Source organism: Gadus chalcogrammus, chromosome 22 (genome assembly GCF_026213295.1).
Source record: "Gadus chalcogrammus isolate NIFS_2021 chromosome 22, NIFS_Gcha_1.0, whole genome shotgun sequence".
Classification (NCBI taxonomy): Eukaryota; Metazoa; Chordata; class Actinopteri; order Gadiformes; family Gadidae; genus Gadus; species Gadus chalcogrammus.
Window position 1 is genome coordinate 16,888,548 of NC_079433.1, and position 25,606 is coordinate 16,914,153.

The 25,606-nt window shown below is 44.9% G+C and overlaps 3 protein-coding genes and 2 long non-coding RNA genes across 10 annotated transcripts; 2 read left to right on the forward strand and 3 right to left on the reverse strand.

The window, feature by feature from the left end:
- Nucleotides 1-658: 658 nt before the first annotated feature.
- On the forward strand, nucleotides 659-6,703 carry LOC130376128 (uncharacterized). Of its 4 annotated transcripts, none has more exons than XR_008893964.1 (5): nucleotides 659-1,310; nucleotides 1,956-2,006; nucleotides 3,013-3,120; nucleotides 3,244-3,407; nucleotides 3,935-6,703. It is a non-coding gene; the product is annotated as an uncharacterized LOC130376128 (long non-coding RNA). The 4 variants fall into 4 exon arrangements; XR_008893963.1 differs by having other exon boundaries at nucleotides 665-1,118; XR_008893962.1 differs by lacking the exon at nucleotides 1,956-2,006 and having other exon boundaries at nucleotides 665-1,118; nucleotides 3,030-3,120.
- Nucleotides 2,895-4,896, reverse strand: LOC130376127 (ubiquitin carboxyl-terminal hydrolase 37-like). The gene is made up of 6 exons (XM_056583344.1): nucleotides 4,656-4,896; nucleotides 4,394-4,537; nucleotides 4,109-4,164; nucleotides 3,447-3,519; nucleotides 3,197-3,332; nucleotides 2,895-3,085 (listed from the first exon to the last, which is right to left on the reverse strand). Exons 3-6 carry the CDS (start codon nucleotides 4,154-4,156, stop codon nucleotides 3,016-3,018), a joined length of 327 nt encoding a protein of 108 aa, XP_056439319.1. The 5' UTR covers nucleotides 4,157-4,164; nucleotides 4,394-4,537; nucleotides 4,656-4,896; the 3' UTR covers nucleotides 2,895-3,015.
- A 3,748-nt stretch (nucleotides 6,704-10,451) lies between the features above and the next one.
- On the forward strand, nucleotides 10,452-15,414 carry LOC130376276 (uncharacterized). 3 transcript variants are annotated; one of them, XR_008893972.1, is made up of 5 exons: nucleotides 10,452-11,071; nucleotides 11,717-11,767; nucleotides 12,774-12,881; nucleotides 13,005-13,168; nucleotides 13,696-15,414. It is a non-coding gene; the product is annotated as an uncharacterized LOC130376276 (long non-coding RNA). The 3 variants fall into 3 exon arrangements; XR_008893971.1 differs by having other exon boundaries at nucleotides 10,466-10,879; XR_008893973.1 differs by lacking the exon at nucleotides 11,717-11,767 and having other exon boundaries at nucleotides 10,476-10,879.
- LOC130376275 (ubiquitin carboxyl-terminal hydrolase 37-like) lies at nucleotides 12,656-14,657 on the reverse strand. The gene is made up of 6 exons (XM_056583495.1): nucleotides 14,417-14,657; nucleotides 14,155-14,298; nucleotides 13,870-13,925; nucleotides 13,208-13,280; nucleotides 12,958-13,093; nucleotides 12,656-12,846 (listed from the first exon to the last, which is right to left on the reverse strand). Exons 3-6 carry the CDS (start codon nucleotides 13,915-13,917, stop codon nucleotides 12,777-12,779), a joined length of 327 nt encoding a protein of 108 aa, XP_056439470.1. The 5' UTR covers nucleotides 13,918-13,925; nucleotides 14,155-14,298; nucleotides 14,417-14,657; the 3' UTR covers nucleotides 12,656-12,776.
- Nucleotides 15,415-21,613: 6,199 nt separating the features above from the next.
- Nucleotides 21,614-22,855, reverse strand: LOC130376132 (ubiquitin carboxyl-terminal hydrolase 37-like). Its single transcript, XM_056583352.1, has 4 exons — nucleotides 22,828-22,855; nucleotides 22,166-22,238; nucleotides 21,916-22,051; nucleotides 21,614-21,804 (listed from the first exon to the last, which is right to left on the reverse strand). The coding sequence occupies exons 2-4, from the start codon at nucleotides 22,197-22,199 to the stop codon at nucleotides 21,735-21,737; spliced, it is 240 nt and encodes a 79-aa protein (XP_056439327.1). The 5' UTR covers nucleotides 22,200-22,238; nucleotides 22,828-22,855; the 3' UTR covers nucleotides 21,614-21,734.
- Between the last annotated feature and the right edge of the window lie 2,751 nt (nucleotides 22,856-25,606).

The window sequence follows — 25,606 nt, forward strand, 5'->3', positions numbered from 1 at the left end:
CCGAGTTTGAATATATTTGAGTACGTTGTGGGTATTTGTTTGAGACTTGGAAAATATATATTATTGACCTTATTACTTCACATTTAGTTAATCGAAATAAGCTCACAAAATGAGGATCCCGTTGGTCTCCTTCAGCTTTTATATCGCGTATCGTTTGTGTAGATATAGGCATGTGTTGCCAGATCGGATTGGCAATTTCAAGCCCAATTATGGACAAAAAAACACCAAATCAACCAAAAACCAGCTAAAAACGTATATTGCCAGAAAACCGATAAATCGTATACTTCTGCAATGGCAAACACACGAATACGCACCGAAACGCAACCTTATTATCTATGACGTTATGTGGTATACAAGGGACCTCTCATCCATCGATAACACACACACATAAGGTCTGCGTAAAGAACACACTGATAGCAGTAGAAAATGGGTCTTCGATGACATCTACAACACACAAAATAGGCACATAAAAGTCAAATTGTGAGCAAAATTAGCACCTGAATGCGACGTAATTGACCTAATAACTTTTACGTTACACACAAACACACACACGCGCGCGCGCTCAGTGTGCAGGGACACGCTCATTTAACATGTTTGGTAAATTAGCTAATATTAAAACAACCCTCAAAATAGTCACGCATAAAATGATCTTACATTTATGTAGAAATTGAACTTGAAATATTCTTACAACTTACTACTGGCGCGGTGGTTTGAGTGACAGGTCTGAAAGCCCTCCCTCGCCCCTTATTACTATTGGACAGGCAAGCATTGATTTTAGCATTTATCTACTACCGGTGGACGTACACCCGGATATGTAGCAAGCGCCTAGCCTTTAGCAATATAAACGGGGCTCTCCACAGACAATCGGCAGATTTCTAACAATCATATTTCCAATCGATTCATCATTTTATCGCAAGTGTAACACGAAATACAGAACCGTTTAAGCTTCACATTGTGTTTCTAGGTTGACGTTGTTTAGGCTCCACGACGTCCGCAATGGTTAGCTCTCATAGCCACCATGGGCTATCGCTAACTAGCCGCCCTGTCACCTTGGCTGTTATCTCCAGAACTGCTCACGCTCGAGCCTCAACGTCCTTGAGACCAACTGGAAATATACGGTATGAAATTAAGTGTGATTCTTAAAAAAGTATAAATTATATCGAAATTCTGTGTCTACATATACGTATAGAATAATACAGAAGAAGAAAGAAAGAATAAAACTAAAGAACAATAGTGGAGAGTGGCAATTCTTCCAAAAGTTGGATTTCAGACTTGATCTTGGATAGAGTGTTATCCACTGGGCTGACTCGGTAGGTTTGATTTAGACCATATTCGATCAACATAGTTGAAACTAGCATTTGTAAAAATGTATATATTATCTATTTATAGAAAATAGTAAAATGTCAACCAAGCAAAAAATATATAATGTGAAGTAATTGTCTAATGAACAGCTCATTTGACCGTTTGGTTTGCCCAATCTTCATGAAGGGTCTTCTTGATTTATTAGTGTCAGTTTTTGTTATTCATGAACAAGCAACAGTTGAACTTACTTGGCTTGCTCATGTAACATTATATTAATATTAGTCACATTATATGGCACTATAAAGAGGAAGACCAACCTGATTGAAACCACTTTCTTTACCTGAACTCTCTGTTCTTGAGTAGGCCTACATAGAGAAGTGACACCTTTCTTTACCTGAACTCTGTTATTCGGCTCTGGATAGACCGAAACAATTCTTCCTCTCCTGCCGTTAATATCCATTAATTCGGAGGATGCTGTTTTAACAGTAACTGAAAAACTTTAAATGAGTGCAAATACATTTTTTAAGTCAGACTCGCCAAGCAAATGATCTATATCAAGTGTTTGTTGTTTGGATGTTCCTCAAATCTACTGCTCAAACAATGCTGAGCTGTGGACGATGTAAACCTGTGTTATGTGGTTGATGTGATTAAAGGGTGAGACTGGAGACTGAGGAAGCGGACCAAACACAGGAGATTAGTAGCAAGTAAACGCATTTATTGATGACATATATTATTATTATATACTCTGGTGATATCTTATTTTTGATTTGATTCAAATTATTAATATCATTAACATTTTAATTGTTATTTTACTATTTATACAATAAACACATTTATTTAAACGAAATTGAATGAAAACCAGAGCTCAATTATCATATATTAGTTCCACAGGGGATCTTATTTTTATAGTTACATTATATATAGTGCTATTATATTATATATTCACATTATATATTATACATAATTATCATATTATTATTATACACATAATTTGATCCTCAGCATTATTATTATTATGCATAATAATGTTATCCTCATTATTATTATTATTATTATACATGTATAATAATAAAAAGGATCACATAATGACATTATTATTCATAATAAGATGATCCTCAGCATTATTATTATACATAATATGAATATGCTCCTCATTATTATGATACAAAATAAAAATAAAGTGATCCTCATTATGATCAGCCTTAACGTCCAAAGAGGTGGGCCGCAGGGCCCCTAGAGGGGGCTGTAGAGGGGGTTGGTTAGCCCCTAGAGGGGGCTGTAGAAGGGGGCCGCAGGGTGTGGCCCCCAGAGGGGGGGTGTAGAGAGGGGCCTCAGGTCCCCTAGAGGGGGGCTTCAGGGTGTGGCCCCTAGGGGGGATGTAGAGGGGGGCTTCAGGGTGTGGCCCCTAGGGGGGATGTAGAGGGGGGCTTCAGGGTGTGGCCCCTAGGGGGGGATGTAGAGGGGGGCTTCAGGGTGTGGCCCCCAGAGGGGGATGTAGAGGTGGGCTTCAGGGTGTGGCCCCTAGGGGGGGATGTAGAGGTGGGCTTCAGGGTGTGGCCCCCAGAGGGGGATGTAGAGGTGGGCTTCAGGGTGTGGCCCCTAGGGGGGCGTTTAAAGGTGGGCCTCAGCTGTAGAGGGGGGCTGCAGGGTGCGGCCCACAGAGCGGGCTGTAGAGGCTCCACCAATCAAACGCTCTCCCGGGCCTCACAGGTGTCAGTCCCTCTCAGCTCCAGATGGCTCCTGGTTCTGAGCCAGTGGGACATGGCTTCCCTCTTCTGCTCCACTGGTGGAAGAAGACGAGCAGGAGTCAGTGTTTCAGTAAGTTCAGTGAGTAAAACAGACTGAGTCTAAAAGAAGCATTGGCTGTTGTAGAGAGTAACGTTTAAAGTATCACCTTAGGACGTAAAACAACATGTAGGCGGTCTTCTCTCTGGTCCTCAGGACCGGCGTCTCCGCGGGCGTCACACGGGCGTCGTTGAGGGTCAACCATCCGGCGCCGTCCTCTCCAGCGACGTCACTGACGTAGTGGCCTGGGGGACACAAGACATCCATTACCTTACTGTCCCCCAGCGTGGGACGGGTCTAGTGTCTGACGCGTGTGTCAGGTACAGATGTACATTCTTTACTATAAAAGCTTTAGTTACCGGTGTTGATGCTCTCCCCGAGGTGAGAGACCATCCCCGACAGACGGTAGGTGCTCTGGTTGCTGTGATCCTTCTGTAGAGAAACAGGATTCATTTGTCAGAGAACCTAACCCTAACCCTAAGCATTTTTACACTGCCAAGCAGGTACGGTCGCTGCTTGGCAGATGTTACAGTTTCACTGTCCTGCCTGTGTAAAGCCGGCTTTCTTGTTCATTGGAGCAGGCGGGGCTACGCACGTAGACATCTTTAGAATAATTTGCATACTCGTAATGTTTTAATTTTATTCAAGCCACTCGCACGCAAGAATGAGTAGACTGCGTCTGAATGTAGGCTACAAACCCCATTAACTATTTACAAGTGCAAAAACGCCAATGCCGGGAAAAAGTTTCAAATAAGACGGGCATATTGAAAGTGTAAAAAACGCTTTGAGCTTCTCTGTTGCATCATCGCTTGAATCTGTCCATATTCTGTCCCACTGTGTACTACAGCTCTCTCCCTGGCCCCTCTCACCCCATGAACTTCCTGAAGACCTCTGTCCCTGTCTCCTGCACTGTCAAGATGATCCACTGCTGCTGAGAAACACACCAACAATCCTGTTTTGTACACAACTGAAAAACTCAAGCGGTTGGGCATGAGATAGGAATCCATCACTTTTTTCTTACCCATGTTTGCACTTGGTTTTGCTCCAGATGCGATGTCCCCCTCTCCATAACTTGATCTACAACACATTCCATACATAATGATTAATCAGATATTGAGGATCGTAAATTAAACACTAAAATGGTTGTGTGAGGTCCTCTATAAGAGGCAGGGGAGCTTATGGCCGGATTACCAATCTAGATTCATCTGACTGTTTCAATGACGCCCAGCACTCCCAACCCACCCAATCTGTTTCCATGAAGCACAACGCACTGCCTACCGTCCCAGTCTGTTTCCTTATCTCTTACCTCAGTGGGTCTATCCCAGCTGCAGCACCCTGCTCTCCAACGAGGGAGGCCAGAGACAGCCATGGAGGAACGCTGACAGCATCGGTCACCTTCCTCAACCGTGCCCCGTCGTGGTGGAAGCGCTTCATGTGAAGGAGTAACACTCTGTGGACACAACTCTGTGGTTCATCGTCCGATCGCTGCATGCACACACGCGCCCGTACGTATGAAAAGGCTGCTTCAAGGCAACATTGGAGACAACAGACTCAAGTTCATGGCTCACCTGGGCAGAGTGAGGAAATGCCGAACCGCTGTTGCCTGGCATCCAGAGCACTGCCGGCAGGTGCACTCCAACTCTGAAGGCTGAGGGAAAGTGCTCTGTGAGTATCAGTGGACCAGCGTAATCGGACACACCAACACAACGGTGTACTGACTTTGAAGTAGAATTGGAGGCCAGCTATCAACGACGGGTGGAGGTCCAAGGACAAGTGGTTCTGCTCCTCCTCCTGGAAGACCTTGTCACCGCAGCTTTTAAGACGGGCAGAGAACAGAAAATCACCATTTGAACACAGCAGACCAGATCATGATGCCAAAAGTGTTGGCGTAACATTGATTGACTTTCATTCAATGATGGAGGAACTATAGTAGTATTATGCGACAACAATAATACGTTCGATGAAGTCAACCGTTACCTGGTGCAGGTGCGTACACACTGCAGTCTGAACTCAAAGTTCTGGACGGGGCAGAGATAGCTGGGTGACGTGGAGATCTCCTGCAGTGTCTCACCTTCCATCTTCATCTTCATGAAGAGGAGGAGCAGGAACTCATGAGCATCCTGTCAGAAACCAGAAGTTCAGTTGACATGTGTTTAATCCTCAACAAGCGCATAAGCCAAGAGATAGGGACTCATCAGCTGTACCTGCTCAGTGATATGCTCGTACTCCTCGTTGAACTCTGCCAGACTGCTCTTGATGGACCAAAGGAGCCGGCGCTTGCCTTTGTAGGAGCCCTCACCCTGCCGGGATTTATATAGCTCCCCCAAGTACCTGGAGAACAGCATACGAAAAGACCAAGTGCATTTAGTATACCTACTGTACTTAATATTGTACAGTGGAGCATTCACTTTGTCAGTAAATCGTCCAAGCTGTACTGTAGTTTGTGAGGGCTAAGGGTCTGGTTCTCCTCTAGTGTGAGGGCTAAGGGTCTGGTTCTCCTCTAGTGTGAGGGCTAAGGGTCTGGTTCTCCTCTAGTGTGAGGGCTAAGGGTCTGGTTCTCCTCTAGTGTGAGGGCTAAGGGTCTGGTTCTCCTCTAGTGTGAGGGCTAAGGGTCTGGATCTCTACTGGACCTCAGCAGCTTCAGCTTGGTTCTTCTCCGGGGGCTCCAGAGGTCCTCCTGCCCCGTGATGTCACTGCAGAAGCAGGGCAGGCTGTAGAGACACTGCAGGGACGCGTTCAGGAAGCAGCTGTTTCCAATGTTGGGCAAGCTGAAGAAAACACATACACATCATTAGTCAATGTACCAGCCCGGAGTATATAGTCGTGATGATTAGGTTTTAAAGAAGAGACAACCAATGTTTGGGAAAGTGTAAATCTCTACAAATATAACCAGAACTCCTTAAACTATGGACTATAAGGGGGTGAAGGCATCAGCGGCCCCAAACAGGCTGCTTGTATTCATGTTTATTCTCTAAAGAACCAGCTCAAGAGATGTCTTTCCTGTCTCTTACCCAAGGGCCTCCTGGTGTTGCTGGGTCTTGCTCCTACCAGAGGAGGCCCGCAGCCGGCTGACCTCGTCCCTCTGAGGCTGACTGCAACACACAGGGACGAGCGGAACAGAAAGGGAAACACAGCAATGAGGAGGATAGTCACGTCACGTATAAGCAAAACGGAGTCATTCATTCATCGATTTCTATCTGATGTCCAATCCTGTGCTGATGGATCTCCCTGATGCAATCAGCAAAGGTTGGCTCCTGCTGTCATACCACTGCAGAGATGAGAAGCGACGAAGCCGGGAGAACTCTGAGGACCGACCACCACCACGGTTAAGACAATAATAGTTGATCTGTGGGACATGCTGTCTACTCAATGGAGGACTGCTTCAAAGTACCTGTTGTCTGGGCAGGAGGCCCAGTGGGGTCCACCTCATTGAGCTCACTCCCAGCTACTGCAGGTACCCTGAAACGCACACATTCATCAAGGTCAACTGAGGATGGGGGGGCTGATGTTTTAAGGACAAATTAAAAGCAGGAATGCAAATTGAAAAGTTACAAACATGGATGAGTCATTTTTGGCATAATTTCACCGGCGGTGAACTTAATGCTACTTGTTACCTACATTTGATTCCCCAGTACATCCTCATCAGGCAGGGTGGTGTCCTCTGAGGTCCCTTTGCTGCTCTGCTCACCGACATCTGATGACCGTCCTGGTGGGGAGGAGACATCTCTGCTGCTGGGGGTGATGACATCTGGAAGGTCCAGGATTCCTGTTGGAGAGAGAGAGGAGGGGGGGGAGGGAGAAAGAGACACAGTTATTGGGGAGATACCAGAGGACAGAAGAACAGGAACAGGGAACAGAACAGGGGAGGATGGGGACGAGAAGAGAGAGGCGGGGTGATGAGAAACAGGGAGGGATGTAGTGGGGGAGACACAAGAAGAGGGGAGGCATGTAGTGGGGGAGACACAAGAAGAGGGGAGACATGTAGTGGGGGAGACACGAGTAGAGGAGATGGATGTAGTGGGGGAGACACAAGAAGTGGGGAAACATGTAGTTGGGGAGACACAAGAAGAGGGGAGACAGGTAGTGGGGGAGACACAAGAAGAGGGGAGACATGTAGTGGGGGAGACACAAGAAGAGGGGAGGCATGTATTGGGGGAGACGCAAGAAGAGGGGAGACATGTAGTGGGGGTGAAACGAGAAGAGGGGGAAGATGTAGTCGGGGAGACGCGAGAAGTTGGAAGGCATGTAGTGGTGGAGACACAAGAATACGGGAGGGATGTAGTGGGGGAGAAACGAGAAGAGAGGAGAGATGTAGTGGGGGAGACACAAGAAGAGGGGAGGCATGCAGTGGGGGAGAAACGAGAAGAGGGTAGAGATGCAGTGGGGTTGAAACGAGAAGAGGGGAGGGATAGGAAAGTGGGGAAAAAAGAGGGTTTCTTCTTTGGCAGCGATGCAACCACAGAAGGGGCCGGGCGGTGGTCAGGTTCTCCTCCATCTTCCTCCATGGCAGGCTGTTTGAAGAAAGGGGCGTGAGAATTAATTATAATATTACGATATTTAAATTATGATGGGAAAATGTATTATAAATGATTGTATCAAAAATGAATGAATGAAAGAAACACAAGAAGTTATCATACATGTATATATGTATTTAGACTTTTGAACGGTATGTATGTATTGAGATATATGTAGATAGATAGCTATACACACACACACACACACACTACCGTTGAAAAGTTTGGGGTCGATTAGAAAGGGTCAATGTAGCCTGCGGCCATCAGAACGTTCAGGTCGCTAACACGTGTTCAAAGAACAACAAATAAGAAGCTGGCGGCCAAATGTGTTTTTAAAAAAATATTTATTAAAATAAGGTTTCAGTGTTGGCCGTAAATATCGGGTTACTTATAGGGATTATTACATAAATGCATGATCAATAATTATATTGATTACGTTTCACAATTTGATGAAAGGTTTCCATCGCAACCTCAAGGAAAGATTGCAAGGTGTAACATTCAAGAGTCATGATTAAGATTTAATTGTACCTGTCTGGAGCAACAGCCACCCATGTTTGCTTTCCTCTTCGACAAGTACAGTCAAGTAGATATAATGATCAACCCACGATTAATTAGCAACAATTAGCAACAACTAGCAAAGACAACTTCGTGCAGCGTGCGTGAGTCAGTCCACGTGGCGTCTCGCTTGAATGAGGCAGTGATGCTGTCGTCAAGGAGACCATGGATCTCAGAACCTCTCAAAACAAGCTTTATATGGTAATGTAATGGATGTCAACATCACCGTCTCATCCCCTCCCATTTTGCATTTAAAATTAATCAAAAGGGATGGATGAAATTTTGTCTCTAAAAAGTTTGTATAGAATAATGAAGAACAAGGAATAAAACTGAAGAACAACAATTGAGAGCTGCATGCAGCACTCACCTAATTACAATATAAGTAGGCCTACCTCTCAAAACAAGCCTTATGTGGTAATGTGATGGATGTCCACATCACCGTCTCATCCCGTCACATTTAGCATTTAAAATGAATAAAAATGGATTGGTGCCATTTTTATGGCCTGCGGCCATCAGAACGTTCAGGTCGCTAACACGTGTTCAAAGAACAACAAATAAGAAGCGTGCGGCCAAATGTGTTTTTAAAAAAATATTTATTAAAATAAGGTTTCAGTGTTGGCCGTAAATATCGGGTTACTTATAGGGATTATTACATAAATGCATGATCAATAATTATATTGATTACGTTTCACAATTTGATGAAAGGTTTCCATCGCAACCTCAAGGAAAGATTGCAAGGTGTAACATTCAAGAGTCATGATTAAGATTTAATTGTACCTGTCTGGAGCAACAGCCACCCATGTTTGCTTTCCTCTTCGACAAGTACAGTCAAGTAGATATAATGATCAACCCACGATTAATTAGCAACAATTAGCAACAACTAGCAAAGACAACTTCGTGCAGCGTGCGTGAGTCAGTCCACGTGGCGTCTCGCTTGAATGAGGCAGTGATGCTGTCGTCAAGGAGACCATGGATCTCAGAACCTCTCAAAACAAGCCTTATATGGTAATGTAATGGATGTCAACATCACCGTCTCATCCCCTCCCATTTAGCATTTAAAATTAATCAAAAGGGATGGATGAAATTTTGTCTCTAAAAAGTTTGTATAGAATAATGAAGAAGAAGGAATAAAACTGAAGAACAACTATTGAGAGCTGCATGCAGCACTCACCTAATTACAATATAAGTAGGCCTACCTCTGAAAACAAGCCTTATGTGGTAATGTGATGGATGTCCACATCACCGTCTCATCCCGTCACATTTAGCATTTAAAATGAATAAAAATGGATTGGTGCTAGCCTATCGCTATTATTGTGCTTCATATTGTATAATTATCACTAACCATATCTGTCCATCAAGCATGTTAGGCCATGCTAAATCAAAGTCTATCCACATAATCTTAACAAATTGGAAACTAGAAAATGCATTTCCTGCAGAAAATGCGGTGAGTGCTGTAGTGCAAACTGAGGTTGAAAACATGTTTCATAAGTAAAACAAGACGTAAAGAAATGTTAAATGGCTTTAAATCAAGCGAAAGGATTTGAAAATAGTGTTGTAAAATGGTTCGAAAACAAATAAAGTGGGTTAAAAAAAGAGCTAATGTGACCGAGTTTGAATATATTTGAGTACGTTGTGGGTATTTGTTTGAGACTTGGAAAATATATATTATTGACCTTATTACTTCACATTTAGTTAATCGAAATAAGCTCACAAAATGAGGATCCCGTTGGTCTCCTTCAGCTTTTATATCGCGTATCGTTTGTGTAGATATAGGCATGTGTTGCCAGATCGGATTGGCAATTTCAAGCCCAATTATGGACAAAAAAACACCAAATCAACCAAAAACCAGCTAAAAACGTATATTGCCAGAAAACCGATAAATCGTATACTTCTGCAATGGCAAACACACGAATACGCACCGAAACGCAACCTTATTATCTATGACGTTATGTGGTATACAAGGGACCTCTCATCCATCGATAACACACACACATAAGGTCTGCGTAAAGAACACACTGATAGCAGTAGAAAATGGGTCTTCGATGACATCTACAACACACAAAATAGGCACATAAAAGTCAAATTGTGAGCAAAATTAGCACCTGAATGCGACGTAATTGACCTAATAACTTTTACGTTACACACAAACACACACACGCGCGCGCGCTCAGTGTGCACGGACACGCTCATTTAACATGTTTGGTAAATTAGCTAATATTAAAACAACCCTCAAAATAGTCACGCATAAAATGATCTTACATTTATGTAGAAATTGAACTTGAAATATTCTTACAACTTACTACTGGCGCGGTGGTTTGAGTGACAGGTCTGAAAGCCCTCCCTCGCCCCTTATTACTATTGGACAGGCAAGCATTGATTTTAGCATTTATCTACTACCGGTGGACGTACACCCGGATATGTAGCAAGCGCCTAGCCTTTAGCAATATAAACGGGGCTCTCCACAGACAATCGGCAGATTTCTAACAATCATATTTCCAATCGATTCATCATTTTATCGCAAGTGTAACACGAAATACAGAACCGTTTAAGCTTCACATTGTGTTTCTAGGTTGACGTTGTTTAGGCTCCACGACGTCCGCAATGGTTAGCTCTCATAGCCACCATGGGCTATCGCTAACTAGCCGCCCTGTCACCTTGGCTGTTATCTCCAGAACTGCTCACGCTCGAGCCTCAACGTCCTTGAGACCAACTGGAAATATACGGTATGAAATTAAGTGTGATTCTTAAAAAAGTATAAATTATATCGAAATTCTGTGTCTACATATACGTATAGAATAATACAGAAGAAGAAAGAAAGAATAAAACTAAAGAACAATAGTGGAGAGTGGCAATTCTTCCAAAAGTTGGATTTCAGACTTGATCTTGGATAGAGTGTTATCCACTGGGCTGACTCGGTAGGTTTGATTTAGACCATATTCGATCAACATAGTTGAAACTAGCATTTGTAAAAATGTATATATTATCTATTTATAGAAAATAGTAAAATGTCAACCAAGCAAAAAATATATAATGTGAAGTAATTGTCTAATGAACAGCTCATTTGACCGTTTGGTTTGCCCAATCTTCATGAAGGGTCTTCTTGATTTATTAGTGTCAGTTTTTGTTATTCATGAACAAGCAACAGTTGAACTTACTTGGCTTGCTCATGTAACATTATATTAATATTAGTCACATTATATGGCACTATAAAGAGGAAGACCAACCTGATTGAAACCACTTTCTTTACCTGAACTCTCTGTTCTTGAGTAGGCCTACATAGAGAAGTGACACCTTTCTTTACCTGAACTCTGTTATTCGGCTCTGGATAGACCGAAACAATTCTTCCTCTCCTGCCGTTAATATCCATTAATTCGGAGGATGCTGTTTTAACAGTAACTGAAAAACTTTAAATGAGTGCAAATACATTTTTTAAGTCAGACTCGCCAAGCAAATGATCTATATCAAGTGTTTGTTGTTTGGATGTTCCTCAAATCTACTGCTCAAACAATGCTGAGCTGTGGACGATGTAAACCTGTGTTATGTGGTTGATGTGATTAAAGGGTGAGACTGGAGACTGAGGAAGCGGACCAAACACAGGAGATTAGTAGCAAGTAAACGCATTTATTGATGACATATATTATTATTATATACTCTGGTGATATCTTATTTTTGATTTGATTCAAATTATTAATATCATTAACATTTTAATTGTTATTTTACTATTTATACAATAAACACATTTATTTAAACGAAATTGAATGAAAACCAGAGCTCAATTATCATATATTAGTTCCACAGGGGATCTTATTTTTATAGTTACATTATATATAGTGCTATTATATTATATATTCACATTATATATTATACATAATTATCATATTATTATTATACACATAATTTGATCCTCAGCATTATTATTATTATGCATAATAATGTTATCCTCATTATTATTATTATTATTATACATGTATAATAATAAAAAGGATCACATAATGACATTATTATTCATAATAAGATGATCCTCAGCATTATTATTATACATAATATGAATATGCTCCTCATTATTATGATACAAAATAAAAATAAAGTGATCCTCATTATGATCAGCCTTAACGTCCAAAGAGGTGGGCCGCAGGGCCCCTAGAGGGGGCTGTAGAGGGGGTTGGTTAGCCCCTAGAGGGGGCTGTAGAAGGGGGCCGCAGGGTGTGGCCCCCAGAGGGGGGGTGTAGAGAGGGGCCTCAGGTCCCCTAGAGGGGGGCTTCAGGGTGTGGCCCCTAGGGGGGATGTAGAGGGGGGCTTCAGGGTGTGGCCCCTAGGGGGGATGTAGAGGGGGGCTTCAGGGTGTGGCCCCTAGGGGGGGATGTAGAGGGGGGCTTCAGGGTGTGGCCCCCAGAGGGGGATGTAGAGGTGGGCTTCAGGGTGTGGCCCCTAGGGGGGGATGTAGAGGTGGGCTTCAGGGTGTGGCCCCCAGAGGGGGATGTAGAGGTGGGCTTCAGGGTGTGGCCCCTAGGGGGGCGTTTAAAGGTGGGCCTCAGCTGTAGAGGGGGGCTGCAGGGTGCGGCCCACAGAGCGGGCTGTAGAGGCTCCACCAATCAAACGCTCTCCCGGGCCTCACAGGTGTCAGTCCCTCTCAGCTCCAGATGGCTCCTGGTTCTGAGCCAGTGGGACATGGCTTCCCTCTTCTGCTCCACTGGTGGAAGAAGACGAGCAGGAGTCAGTGTTTCAGTAAGTTCAGTGAGTAAAACAGACTGAGTCTAAAAGAAGCATTGGCTGTTGTAGAGAGTAACGTTTAAAGTATCACCTTAGGACGTAAAACAACATGTAGGCGGTCTTCTCTCTGGTCCTCAGGACCGGCGTCTCCGCGGGCGTCACACGGGCGTCGTTGAGGGTCAACCATCCGGCGCCGTCCTCTCCAGCGACGTCACTGACGTAGTGGCCTGGGGGACACAAGACATCCATTACCTTACTGTCCCCCAGCGTGGGACGGGTCTAGTGTCTGACGCGTGTGTCAGGTACAGATGTACATTCTTTACTATAAAAGCTTTAGTTACCGGTGTTGATGCTCTCCCCGAGGTGAGAGACCATCCCCGACAGACGGTAGGTGCTCTGGTTGCTGTGATCCTTCTGTAGAGAAACAGGATTCATTTGTCAGAGAACCTAACCCTAACCCTAAGCATTTTTACACTGCCAAGCAGGTACGGTCGCTGCTTGGCAGATGTTACAGTTTCACTGTCCTGCCTGTGTAAAGCCGGCTTTCTTGTTCATTGGAGCAGGCGGGGCTACGCACGTAGACATCTTTAGAATAATTTGCATACTCGTAATGTTTTAATTTTATTCAAGCCACTCGCACGCAAGAATGAGTAGACTGCGTCTGAATGTAGGCTACAAACCCCATTAACTATTTACAAGTGCAAAAACGCCAATGCCGGGAAAAAGTTTCAAATAAGACGGGCATATTGAAAGTGTAAAAAACGCTTTGAGCTTCTCTGTTGCATCATCGCTTGAATCTGTCCATATTCTGTCCCACTGTGTACTACAGCTCTCTCCCTGGCCCCTCTCACCCCATGAACTTCCTGAAGACCTCTGTCCCTGTCTCCTGCACTGTCAAGATGATCCACTGCTGCTGAGAAACACACCAACAATCCTGTTTTGTACACAACTGAAAAACTCAAGCGGTTGGGCATGAGATAGGAATCCATCACTTTTTTCTTACCCATGTTTGCACTTGGTTTTGCTCCAGATGCGATGTCCCCCTCTCCATAACTTGATCTACAACACATTCCATACATAATGATTAATCAGATATTGAGGATCGTAAATTAAACACTAAAATGGTTGTGTGAGGTCCTCTATAAGAGGCAGGGGAGCTTATGGCCGGATTACCAATCTAGATTCATCTGACTGTTTCAATGACGCCCAGCACTCCCAACCCACCCAATCTGTTTCCATGAAGCACAACGCACTGCCTACCGTCCCAGTCTGTTTCCTTATCTCTTACCTCAGTGGGTCTATCCCAGCTGCAGCACCCTGCTCTCCAACGAGGGAGGCCAGAGACAGCCATGGAGGAACGCTGACAGCATCGGTCACCTTCCTCAACCGTGCCCCGTCGTGGTGGAAGCGCTTCATGTGAAGGAGTAACACTCTGTGGACACAACTCTGTGGTTCATCGTCCGATCGCTGCATGCACACACGCGCCCGTACGTATGAAAAGGCTGCTTCAAGGCAACATTGGAGACAACAGACTCAAGTTCATGGCTCACCTGGGCAGAGTGAGGAAATGCCGAACCGCTGTTGCCTGGCATCCAGAGCACTGCCGGCAGGTGCACTCCAACTCTGAAGGCTGAGGGAAAGTGCTCTGTGAGTATCAGTGGACCAGCGTAATCGGACACACCAACACAACGGTGTACTGACTTTGAAGTAGAATTGGAGGCCAGCTATCAACGACGGGTGGAGGTCCAAGGACAAGTGGTTCTGCTCCTCCTCCTGGAAGACCTTGTCACCGCAGCTTTTAAGACGGGCAGAGAACAGAAAATCACCATTTGAACACAGCAGACCAGATCATGATGCCAAAAGTGTTGGCGTAACATTGATTGACTTTCATTCAATGATGGAGGAACTATAGTAGTATTATGCGACAACAATAATACGTTCGATGAAGTCAACCGTTACCTGGTGCAGGTGCGTACACACTGCAGTCTGAACTCAAAGTTCTGGACGGGGCAGAGATAGCTGGGTGACGTGGAGATCTCCTGCAGTGTCTCACCTTCCATCTTCATCTTCATGAAGAGGAGGAGCAGGAACTCATGAGCATCCTGTCAGAAACCAGAAGTTCAGTTGACATGTGTTTAATCCTCAACAAGCGCATAAGCCAAGAGATAGGGACTCATCAGCTGTACCTGCTCAGTGATATGCTCGTACTCCTCGTTGAACTCTGCCAGACTGCTCTTGATGGACCAAAGGAGCCGGCGCTTGCCTTTGTAGGAGCCCTCACCCTGCCGGGATTTATATAGCTCCCCCAAGTACCTGGAGAACAGCATACGAAAAGACCAAGTGCATTTAGTATACCTACTGTACTTAATATTGTACAGTGGAGCATTCACTTTGTCAGTAAATCGTCCAAGCTGTACTGTAGTTTGTGAGGGCTAAGGGTCTGGTTCTCCTCTAGTGTGAGGGCTAAGGGTCTGGTTCTCCTCTAGTGTGAGGGCTAAGGGTCTGGTTCTCCTCTAGTGTGAGGGCTAAGGGTCTGGTTCTCCTCTAGTGTGAGGGCTAAGGGTCTGCTTCTCCTCTAGTGTGAGGGCTAAGGGTCTGGATCTCTACTGGACCTCAGCAGCTTCAGCTTGGTTCTTCTCCGGGGGCTCCAGAGGTCCTCCTGCCCCGTGATGTCACTGCAGAAGCAGGGCAGGCTGTAGAGACACTGCAGGGACGCGTTCAGGAAGCAGCTGTTTCCAATGTTGGGCAAGCTGAAGAAAACACATACACATCATTAGTCAATGTACCAGCCCGGAGTATATAGTCGTGATGATTAGGTTTTAAAGAAGAGACAACCAATGTTTGGGAAAGTGTAAATCTCTACAAATATAACCAGAACTCCTTAAACTATGGACTATAAGGGGGTGAAGACATCAGCGGCCCCAAACAGGCTGCTTGTATTCATGTTTATTCTCTAAAGAACCAGCTCAAGAGATGTCTTTCCTGTCTCTTACCCAAGGGCCTCCTGGTGTTGCTGGGTCTTGCTCCTACCAGAGGAGGCCCGCAGCCGGCTGACCTCGTCCCTCTGAGGCTGACTGCAACACACAGGGACGAGCGGAACAGAAAGGGAAACACAGCAATGAGGAGGATAGTCACGTCACGTATAAGCAAAACGGAGTCATTCATTCATCGATTTCTATCTGATGTCCAATCCTGTGCTGATGGATCTCCCTGATGCAATCAGCAAAGGTTGGCTCCTGCTGTCATACCACTGCAGAGATGAGAAGCGACGAAGCCGGGAGAACTCTGAGGACCGACCACCACCACGGTTAAGACAATAATAGTTGATCTGTGGGACATGCTGTCTACTCAATGGAGGACTGCTTCAAAGTACCTGTTGTCTGGGCAGGAGGCCCAGTGGGGTCCACCTCATTGAGCTCACTCCCAGCTACTGCAGGTACCCTGAAACGCACACATTCATCAAGGTCAACTGAGGATGGGGGGGCTGATGTTTTAAGGACAAATTAAAAGCAGGAATGCAAATTGAAAAGTTACAAACATGGATGAGTCATTTTTGGCATAATTTCACCGGCGGTGAACTTAATGCTACTTGTTACCTACATTTGATTCCCCAGTACATCCTCATCAGGCAGGGTGGTGTCCTCTGAGGTCCCTTTGCTGCTCTGCTCACCGACATCTGATGACCGTCCTGGTGGGGAGGAGACATCTCTGCTGCTGGGGGTGATGACATCTGGAAGGTCCAGGATTCCTGTTGGAGAGAGAGAGGAGGGGGGGGAGGGAGAAAGAGACACAGTTATTGGGGAGATACCAGAGGACAGAAGAACAGGAACAGGGAACAGAACAGGGGAGGATGGGGACGAGAAGAGAGAGGCGGGGTGATGAGAAACAGGGAGGGATGTAGTGGGGGAGACACAAGAAGAGGGGAGGCATGTAGTGGGGGAGACACAAGAAGAGGGGAGACATGTAGTGGGGGAGACACGAGTAGAGGAGATGGATGTAGTGGGGGAGACACAAGAAGTGGGGAAACATGTAGTTGGGGAGACACAAGAAGAGGGGAGACAGGTAGTGGGGGAGACACAAGAAGAGGGGAGACATGTAGTGGGGGAGACACAAGAAGAGGGGAGGCATGTATTGGGGGAGACGCAAGAAGAGGGGAGACATGTAGTGGGGGTGAAACGAGAAGAGGGGGAAGATGTAGTCGGGGAGACGCGAGAAGTTGGAAGGCATGTAGTGGTGGAGACACAAGAATACGGGAGGGATGTAGTGGGGGAGAAACGAGAAGAGAGGAGAGATGTAGTGGGGGAGACACAAGAAGAGGGGAGGCATGCAGTGGGGGAGAAACGAGAAGAGGGTAGAGATGCAGTGGGGTTGAAACGAGAAGAGGGGAGGGATAGGAAAGTGGGGAAAAAAGAGGGTTTCTTCTTTGGCAGCGATGCAACCACAGAAGGGGCCGGGCGGTGGTCAGGTTCTCCTCCATCTTCCTCCATGGCAGGCTGTTTGAAGAAAGGGGCGTGAGAATTGATTATAATATTACGATATTTAAATTATGATGGGAAAATGTATTATAAATGATTGTATCAAAAATGAATGAATGAAAGAAACACAAGAAGTTATCATACATGTATATATGTATTTAGACTTTTGAACGGTATGTATGTATTGAGATATATGTAGATAGATAGATAGCTATACACACACACACACACACACTACCGTTGAAAAGTTTGGGGTCGATTAGAAAGGGTCAATGTAGCCTGCGGCCATCAGAACGTTCAGGTCGCTAACACGTGTTCAAAGAACAACAAATAAGAAGCGTGCGGCCAAATGTGTTTTTAAAAAAATATTTATTAAAATAAGGTTTCAGTGTTGGCCGTAAATATCGGGTTACTTATAGGGATTATTACATAAATGCATGATCAATAATTATATTGATTACGTTTCACAATTTGATGAAAGGTTTCCATCGCAACCTCAAGGAAAGATTGCAAGGTGTAACATTCAAGAGTCATGATTAAGATTTAATTGTACCTGTCTGGAGCAACAGCCACCCATGTTTGCTTTCCTCTTCGACAAGTACAGTCAAGTAGATATAATGATCAACCCACGATTAATTAGCAACAATTAGCAACAACTAGCAAAGACAACTTCGTGCAGCGTGCGTGAGTCAGTCCACGTGGCGTCTCGCTTGAATGAGGCAGTGATGCTGTCGTCAAGGAGACCATGGATCTCAGAACCTCTCAAAACAAGCCTTATATGGTAATGTAATGGATGTCAACATCACCGTCTCATCCCCTCCCATTTAGCATTTAAAATTAATCAAAAGGGATGGATGAAATTTTGTCTCTAAAAAGTTTGTATAGAATAATGAAGAAGAAGGAATAAAACTGAAGAACAACTATTGAGAGCTGCATGCAGCACTCACCTAATTACAATATAAGTAGGCCTACCTCTCAAAACAAGCCTTATGTGGTAATGTGATGGATGTCCACATCACCGTCTCATCCCGTCACATTTAGCATTTAAAATGAATAAAAATGGATTGGTGCTAGCCTATCGCTATTATTGTGCTTCATATTGTATAATTATCACTAACCATATCTGTCCATCAAGCATGTTGGAAACCAGAAAATGCATTTCCTGCAGAAAATGCGGTGAGTGCTGTAGTGCAAACTGAGGTTGAAAACATGTTTCATAAGTAAAACAAGACGTAAAGAAATGTTAAATGGCTTTAAATCAAGCGAAAGGATTTGAAAATAGTGTTGTAAAATGGTTCGAAAACAAATAAAGTGGGTTAAAAAAAGAGCTAATGTGACCGAGTTTGAATATATTTGAGTACGTTGTGGGTATTTGTTTGAGACTTGGAAAATATATATTATTGACCTTATTACTTCACATTTAGTTAATCGAAATAAGCTCACAAAATGAGGATCCCGTTGGTCTCCTTCAGCTTTTATATCGCGTATCGTTTGTGTAGATATAGGCATGTGTTGCCAGATCGGATTGGCAATTTCAAGCCCAATTATGGACAAAAAAACACCAAATCAACCAAAAACCAGCTAAAAACGTATATTGCCAGAAAACCGATAAATCGTATACTTCTGCAATGGCAAACACACGAATACGCACCGAAACGCAACCTTATTATCTATGACGTTATGTGGTATACAAGGGACCTCTCATCCATCGATAACACACACACATAAGGTCTGCGTAAAGAACACACTGATAGCAGTAGAAAATGGGTCTTCGATGACATCTACAACACACAAAATAGGCACATAAAAGTCAAATTGTGAGCAAAATTAGCACCTGAATGCGACGTAATTGACCTAATAACTTTTACGTTACACACAAACACACACGCGCGCGCGCTCAGTGTGCAGGGACACGCTCATTTAACATGTTTGGTAAATTAGCTAATATTAAAACAACCCTCAAAATAGTCACGCATAAAATGATCTTACATTTATGTAGAAATTGAACTTGAAATATTCTTACAACTTACTACTGGCGCGGTGGTTTGAGTGACAGGTCTGAAAGCCCTCCCTCGCCCCTTATTACTATTGGACAGGCAAGCATTGATTTTAGCATTTATCTACTACCGGTGGACGTACACCCGGATATGTAGCAAGCGCCTAGCCTTTAGCAATATAAACGGGGCTCTCCACAGACAATCGGCAGATTTCTAACAATCATATTTCCAATCGATTCATCATTTTATCGCAAGTGTAACACGAAATACAGAACCGTTTAAGCTTCACATTGTGTTTCTAGGTTGACGTTGTTTAGGCTCCACGACGTCCGCAATGGTTAGCTCTCATAGCCACCATGGGCTATCGCTAACTAGCCGCCCTGTCACCTTGGCTGTTATCTCCAGAACTGCTCACGCTCGAGCCTCAACGTCCTTGAGACCAAATGGAAATATACGGTATGAAATTAAGTGTGATTCTTAAAAAAGTATAAATTATATCGAAATTCTGTGTCTACATATACGTATAGAATAATACAGAAGAAGAAAGAAAGAATAAAACTAAAGAACAATAGTGGAGAGTGGCAATTCTTCCAAAAGTTGGATTTCAGACTTGATCTTGGATAGAGTGTTATCCACTGGGCTGACTCGGTAGGTTTGATTTAGACCATATTCGATCAACATAGTTGAAACTAGCATTTGTAAAAATGTATATATTATCTATTTATAGAAAATAGTAAAATGTCAACCAAGCAAAAAATATATAATGTGAAGTAATTGTCTAATGAACAGCTCATTTGACAGTTTGGTTTGCCCAATCTTCATGAAGGGTCTTCTTGATTTATTAGTGTCAGTTTTTGTTATTCATGAACAAGCAACAGTTGAACTTACTTGGCTTGCTCATGTAACATTATATTAATATTAGTCACATTATATGGCACTATAAAGAGGAAGACCAACCTGATTGAAACCACTTTCTTTACCTGAACTCTCTGTTCTTGAGTAGGCCTACATAGAGAAGTGACACCTTTCTTTACCTGAACTCTGTTATTCGGCTCTGGATAGACCGAAACAATTCTTCCTCTCCTGCCGTTAATATCCATTAATTCGGAGGATGTCGTTTTAACAGTAACTGAAAAACTTTAAATGAGTGCAAATACATTTTTTAAGTCAGACTCGCCAAGCAAATGATCTATATCAAGTGTTTGTTGTTTGGATGTTCCTCAAATCTACTGCTCAAACAATGCTGAGCTGTGGACGATGTAAACCTGTGTTATGTGGTTGATGTGATTAAAGGGTGAGACTGGAGACTGAGGAAGCGGACCAAACACAGGAGATTAGTAGCAAGTAAACGCATTTATTGATGACATATATTATTATTATATACTCTGGTGATATCTTATTTTTGATTTGATTCAAATTATTAATATCATTAACATTTTAATTGTTATTTTACTATTTATACAATAAACACATTTATTTAAACGAAATTGAATGAAAACCAGAGCTCAATTATCATATATTAGTTCCACAGGGGATCTTATTTTTATAGTTACATTATATATAGTGCTATTATATTATATATTCACATTATATATTATACATAATTATCATATTATTATTATACACATAATTTGATCCTCAGCATTATTATTATTATGCATAATAATGTTATCCTCATTATTATTATTATTATTATTATTATACATGTATAATAATAAAAAGGATCACATAATGACATTATTATTCATAAAAGATGATCCTCAGCATTATTATTATACATAATATGAATATGCTCCTCATTATTATGATACAAAATAAAAATAAAGTGATCCTCATTATGATCAGCCTTAACGTCCAAAGAGGTGGGCCGCAGGGCCCCTAGAGGGGGCTGTAGAGGGGGTTGGTTAGCCCCTAGAGGGGGCTGTAGAAGGGGGCCGCAGGGTGTGGCCCCCAGAGGGGGGTGTAGAGAGGGGCCTCAGGTCCCCTAGAGGGGGGCTTCAGGGTGTGGCCCCTAGGGGGGATGTAGAGGGGGGCTTCAGGGTGTGGCCCCTAGGGGGGATGTAGAGGGGGGCTTCAGGGTGTGGCCCCTAGGGGGGGATGTAGAGGGGGGCTTCAGGGTGTGGCCCCCAGAGGGGGATGTAGAGGTGGGCTTCAGGGTGTGGCCCCTAGGGGGGGATGTAGAGGTGGGCTTCAGGGTGTGGCCCCCAGAGGGGGATGTAGAGGTGGGCTTCAGGGTGTGGCCCCTAGGGGGGGATGTAGAGGTGGGCTTCAGGGTGTGGCCCCTAGGGGGGCGTTTAAAGGTGGGCCTCAGCTGTAGAGGGGGGCTGCAGGGTGCGGCCCACAGAGCGGGCTGTAGAGGCTCCACCAATCAAACGCTCTCCCGGGCCTCACAGGTGTCAGTCCCTCTCAGCTCCAGATGGCTCCTGGTTCTGAGCCAGTGGGACATGGCTTCCCTCTTCTGCTCCACTGGTGGAAGAAGACGAGCAGGAGTCAGTGTTTCAGTAAGTTCAGTGAGTAAAACAGACTGAGTCTAAAAGAAGCATTGGCTGTTGTAGAGAGTAACGTTTAAAGTATCACCTTAGGACGTAAAACAACATGTAGGCGGTCTTCTCTCTGGTCCTCAGGACCGGCGTCTCCGCGGGCGTCACACGGGCGTCGTTGAGGGTCAACCATCCGGCGCCGTCCTCTCCAGCGACGTCACTGACGTAGTGGCCTGGGGGACACAAGACATCCATTACCTTACTGTCCCCCAGCGTGGGACGGGTCTAGTGTCTGACGCGTGTGTCAGGTACAGATGTACATTCTTTACTATAAAAGCTTTAGTTACCGGTGTTGATGCTCTCCCCGAGGTGAGAGACCATCCCCGACAGACGGTAGGTGCTCTGGTTGCTGTGATCCTTCTGTAGAGAAACAGGATTCATTTGTCAGAGAACCTAACCCTAACCCTAAGCATTTTTACACTGCCAAGCAGGTACGGTCGCTGCTTGGCAGATGTTACAGTTTCACTGTCCTGCCTGTGTAAAGCCGGCTTTCTTGTTCATTGGAGCAGGCGGGGCTACGCACGTAGACATCTTTAGAATAATTTGCATACTCGTAATGTTTTAATTTTATTCAAGCCACTCGCACGCAAGAATGAGTAGACTGCGTCTGAATGTAGGCTACAAACCCCATTAACTATTTACAAGTGCAAAAACGCCAATGCCGGGAAAAAGTTTCAAATAAGACGGGCATATTGAAAGTGTAAAAAACGCTTTGAGCTTCTCTGTTGCATCATCGCTTGAATCTGTCCATATTCTGTCCCACTGTGTACTACAGCTCTCTCCCTGGCCCCTCTCACCCCATGAACTTCCTGAAGACCTCTGTCCCTGTCTCCTGCACTGTCAAGATGATCCACTGCTGCTGAGAAACACACCAACAATCCTGTTTTGTACACAACTGAAAAACTCAAGCGGTTGGGCATGAGATAGGAATCCATCACTTTTTTCTTACCCATGTTTGCACTTGGTTTTGCTCCAGATGCGATGTCCCCCTCTCCATAACTTGATCTACAACACATTCCATACATAATGATTAATCAGATATTGAGGATCGTAAATTAAACACTAAAATGGTTGTGTGAGGTCCTCTATAAGAGGCAGGGGAGCTTATGGCCGGATTACCAATCTAGATTCATCTGACTGTTTCAATGACGCCCAGCACTCCCAACCCACCCAATCTGTTTCCATGAAGCACAACGCACTGCCTACCGTCCCAGTCTGTTTCCTTATCTCTTACCTCAGTGGGTCTATCCCAGCTGCAGCACCCTGCTCTCCAACGAGGGAGGCCAGAGACAGCCATGGAGGAACGCTGACAGCATCGGTCACCTTCCTCAACCGTGCCCCGTCGTGGTGGAAGCGCTTCATGTGAAGGAGTAACACTCTGTGGACACAAACGGTTCATCGTCCGATCGCTGAATGCACACACGCGCCCGTACGTATGAAAAGGCTGCTTCAAGGCAACATTGGAGACAACAGACTCAAGTTCATGGCTCACCTGGGCAGAGTGAGGAAATGCCGAACCGCTGTTGCCTGGCATCCAGAGCACTGCCGGCAGGTGCACTCCAACTCTGAAGGCTGAGGGAAAGTGCTCTGTGAGTATCAGTGGACCAGCGTAATCGGACACACCAACACAACGGTGTACTGACTTTGAAGTAGAATTGGAGGCCAGCTATCAACGACGGGTGGAGGTCCAAGGACAAGTGGTTCTGCTCCTCCTCCTGGAAGACCTTGTCACCGCAGCTTTTAAGACGGGCAGAGAACAGAAAATCACCATTTGAACACAGCAGACCAGATCATGATGCCAAAAGTGTTGGCGTAACATTGATTGACTTTCATTCAATGATGGAGGAACTATAGTAGTATTATGCGACAACAATAATACGTTCGATGAAGTCAACCGTTACCTGGTGCAGGTGCGTACACACTGCAGTCTGAACTCAAAGTTCTGGACGGGGCAGAGATAGCTGGGTGACGTGGAGATCTCCTGCAGTGTCTCACCTTCCATCTTCATCTTCATGAAGAGGAGGAGCAGGAACTCATGAGCATCCTGTCAGAAACCAGAAGTTCAGTTGACATGTGTTTAATCCTCAACAAGCGCATAAGCCAAGAGATAGGGACTCATCAGCTGTACCTGCTCAGTGATATGCTCGTACTCCTCGTTGAACTCTGCCAGACTGCTCTTGATGGACCAAAGGAGCCGGCGCTTGCCTTTGTAGGAGCCCTCACCCTGCCGGGATTTATATAGCTCCCCCAAGTACCTGGAGAACAGCATACGAAAAGACCAAGTGCATTTAGTATACCTACTGTACTTAATATTGTACAGTGGAGCATTCACTTTGTCAGTAAATCGTCCAAGCTGTACTGTAGTTTGTGAGGGCTAAGGGTCTGGTTCTCCTCTAGTGTGAGGGCTAAGGGTCTGGTTCTCCTCTAGTGTGAGGGCTAAGGGTCTGGTTCTCCTCTAGTGTGAGGGCTAAGGGTCTGGATCTCTACTGGACCTCAGCAGCTTCAGCTTGGTTCTTCTCCGGGGGCTCCAGAGGTCCTCCTGCCCCGTGATGTCACTGCAGAAGCAGGGCAGGCTGTAGAGACACTGCAGGGACGCGTTCAGGAAGCAGCTGTTTCCAATGTTGGGCAAGCTGAAGAAAACACATACACATCATTAGTCAATGTACCAGCCCGGAGTATATAGTCGTGATGATTAGGTTTTAAAGAAGAGACAACCAATGTTTGGGAAAGTGTAAATCTCTACAAATATAACCAGAACTCCTTAAACTATGGACTATAAGGGGGTGAAGGCATCAGCGGCCCCAAACAGGCTGCTTGTATTCATGTTTATTCTCTAAAGAACCAGCTCAAGAGATGTCTTTCCTGTCTCTTACCCAAGGGCCTCCTGGTGTTGCTGGGTCTTGCTCCTACCAGAGGAGGCCCGCAGCCGGCTGACCTCGTCCCTCTGAGGCTGACTGCAACACACAGGGACGAGCGGAACAGAAAGGGAAACACAGCAATGAGGAGGATAGTCACGTCACGTATAAGCAAAACGGAGTCATTCATTCATCGATTTCTATCTGATGTCCAATCCTGTGCTGATGGATCTCCCTGATGCAATCAGCAAAGGTTGGCTCCTGCTGTCATACCACTGCAGAGATGAGAAGCGACGAAGCCGGGAGAACTCTGAGGACCGACCACCACCACGGTTAAGACAATAATAGTTGATCTGTGGGACATGCTGTCTACTCAATGGAGGACTGCTTCAAAGTACCTGTTGTCTGGGCAGGAGGCCCAGTGGGGTCCACCTCATTGAGCTCACTCCCAGCTACTGCAGGTACCCTGAAACGCACACATTCATCAAGGTCAACTGAGGATGGGGGGGCTGATGTTTTAAGGACAAATTAAAAGCAGGAATGCAAATTGAAAAGTTACAAACATGGATGAGTCATTTTTGGCATAATTTCACCGGCGGTGAACTTAATGCTACTTGTTACCTACATTTGATTCCCCAGTACATCCTCATCAGGCAGGGTGGTGTCCTCTGAGGTCCCTTTGCTGCTCTGCTCACCGACATCTGATGACCGTCCTGGTGGGGAGGAGACATCTCTGCTGCTGGGGGTGATGACATCTGGAAGGTCCAGGATTCCTGTTGGAGAGAGAGAGGAGGGGGGGGAGGGAGAAAGAGACACAGTTATTGGGGAGATACCAGAGGACAGAAGAACAGGAACAGGGAACAGAACAGGGGA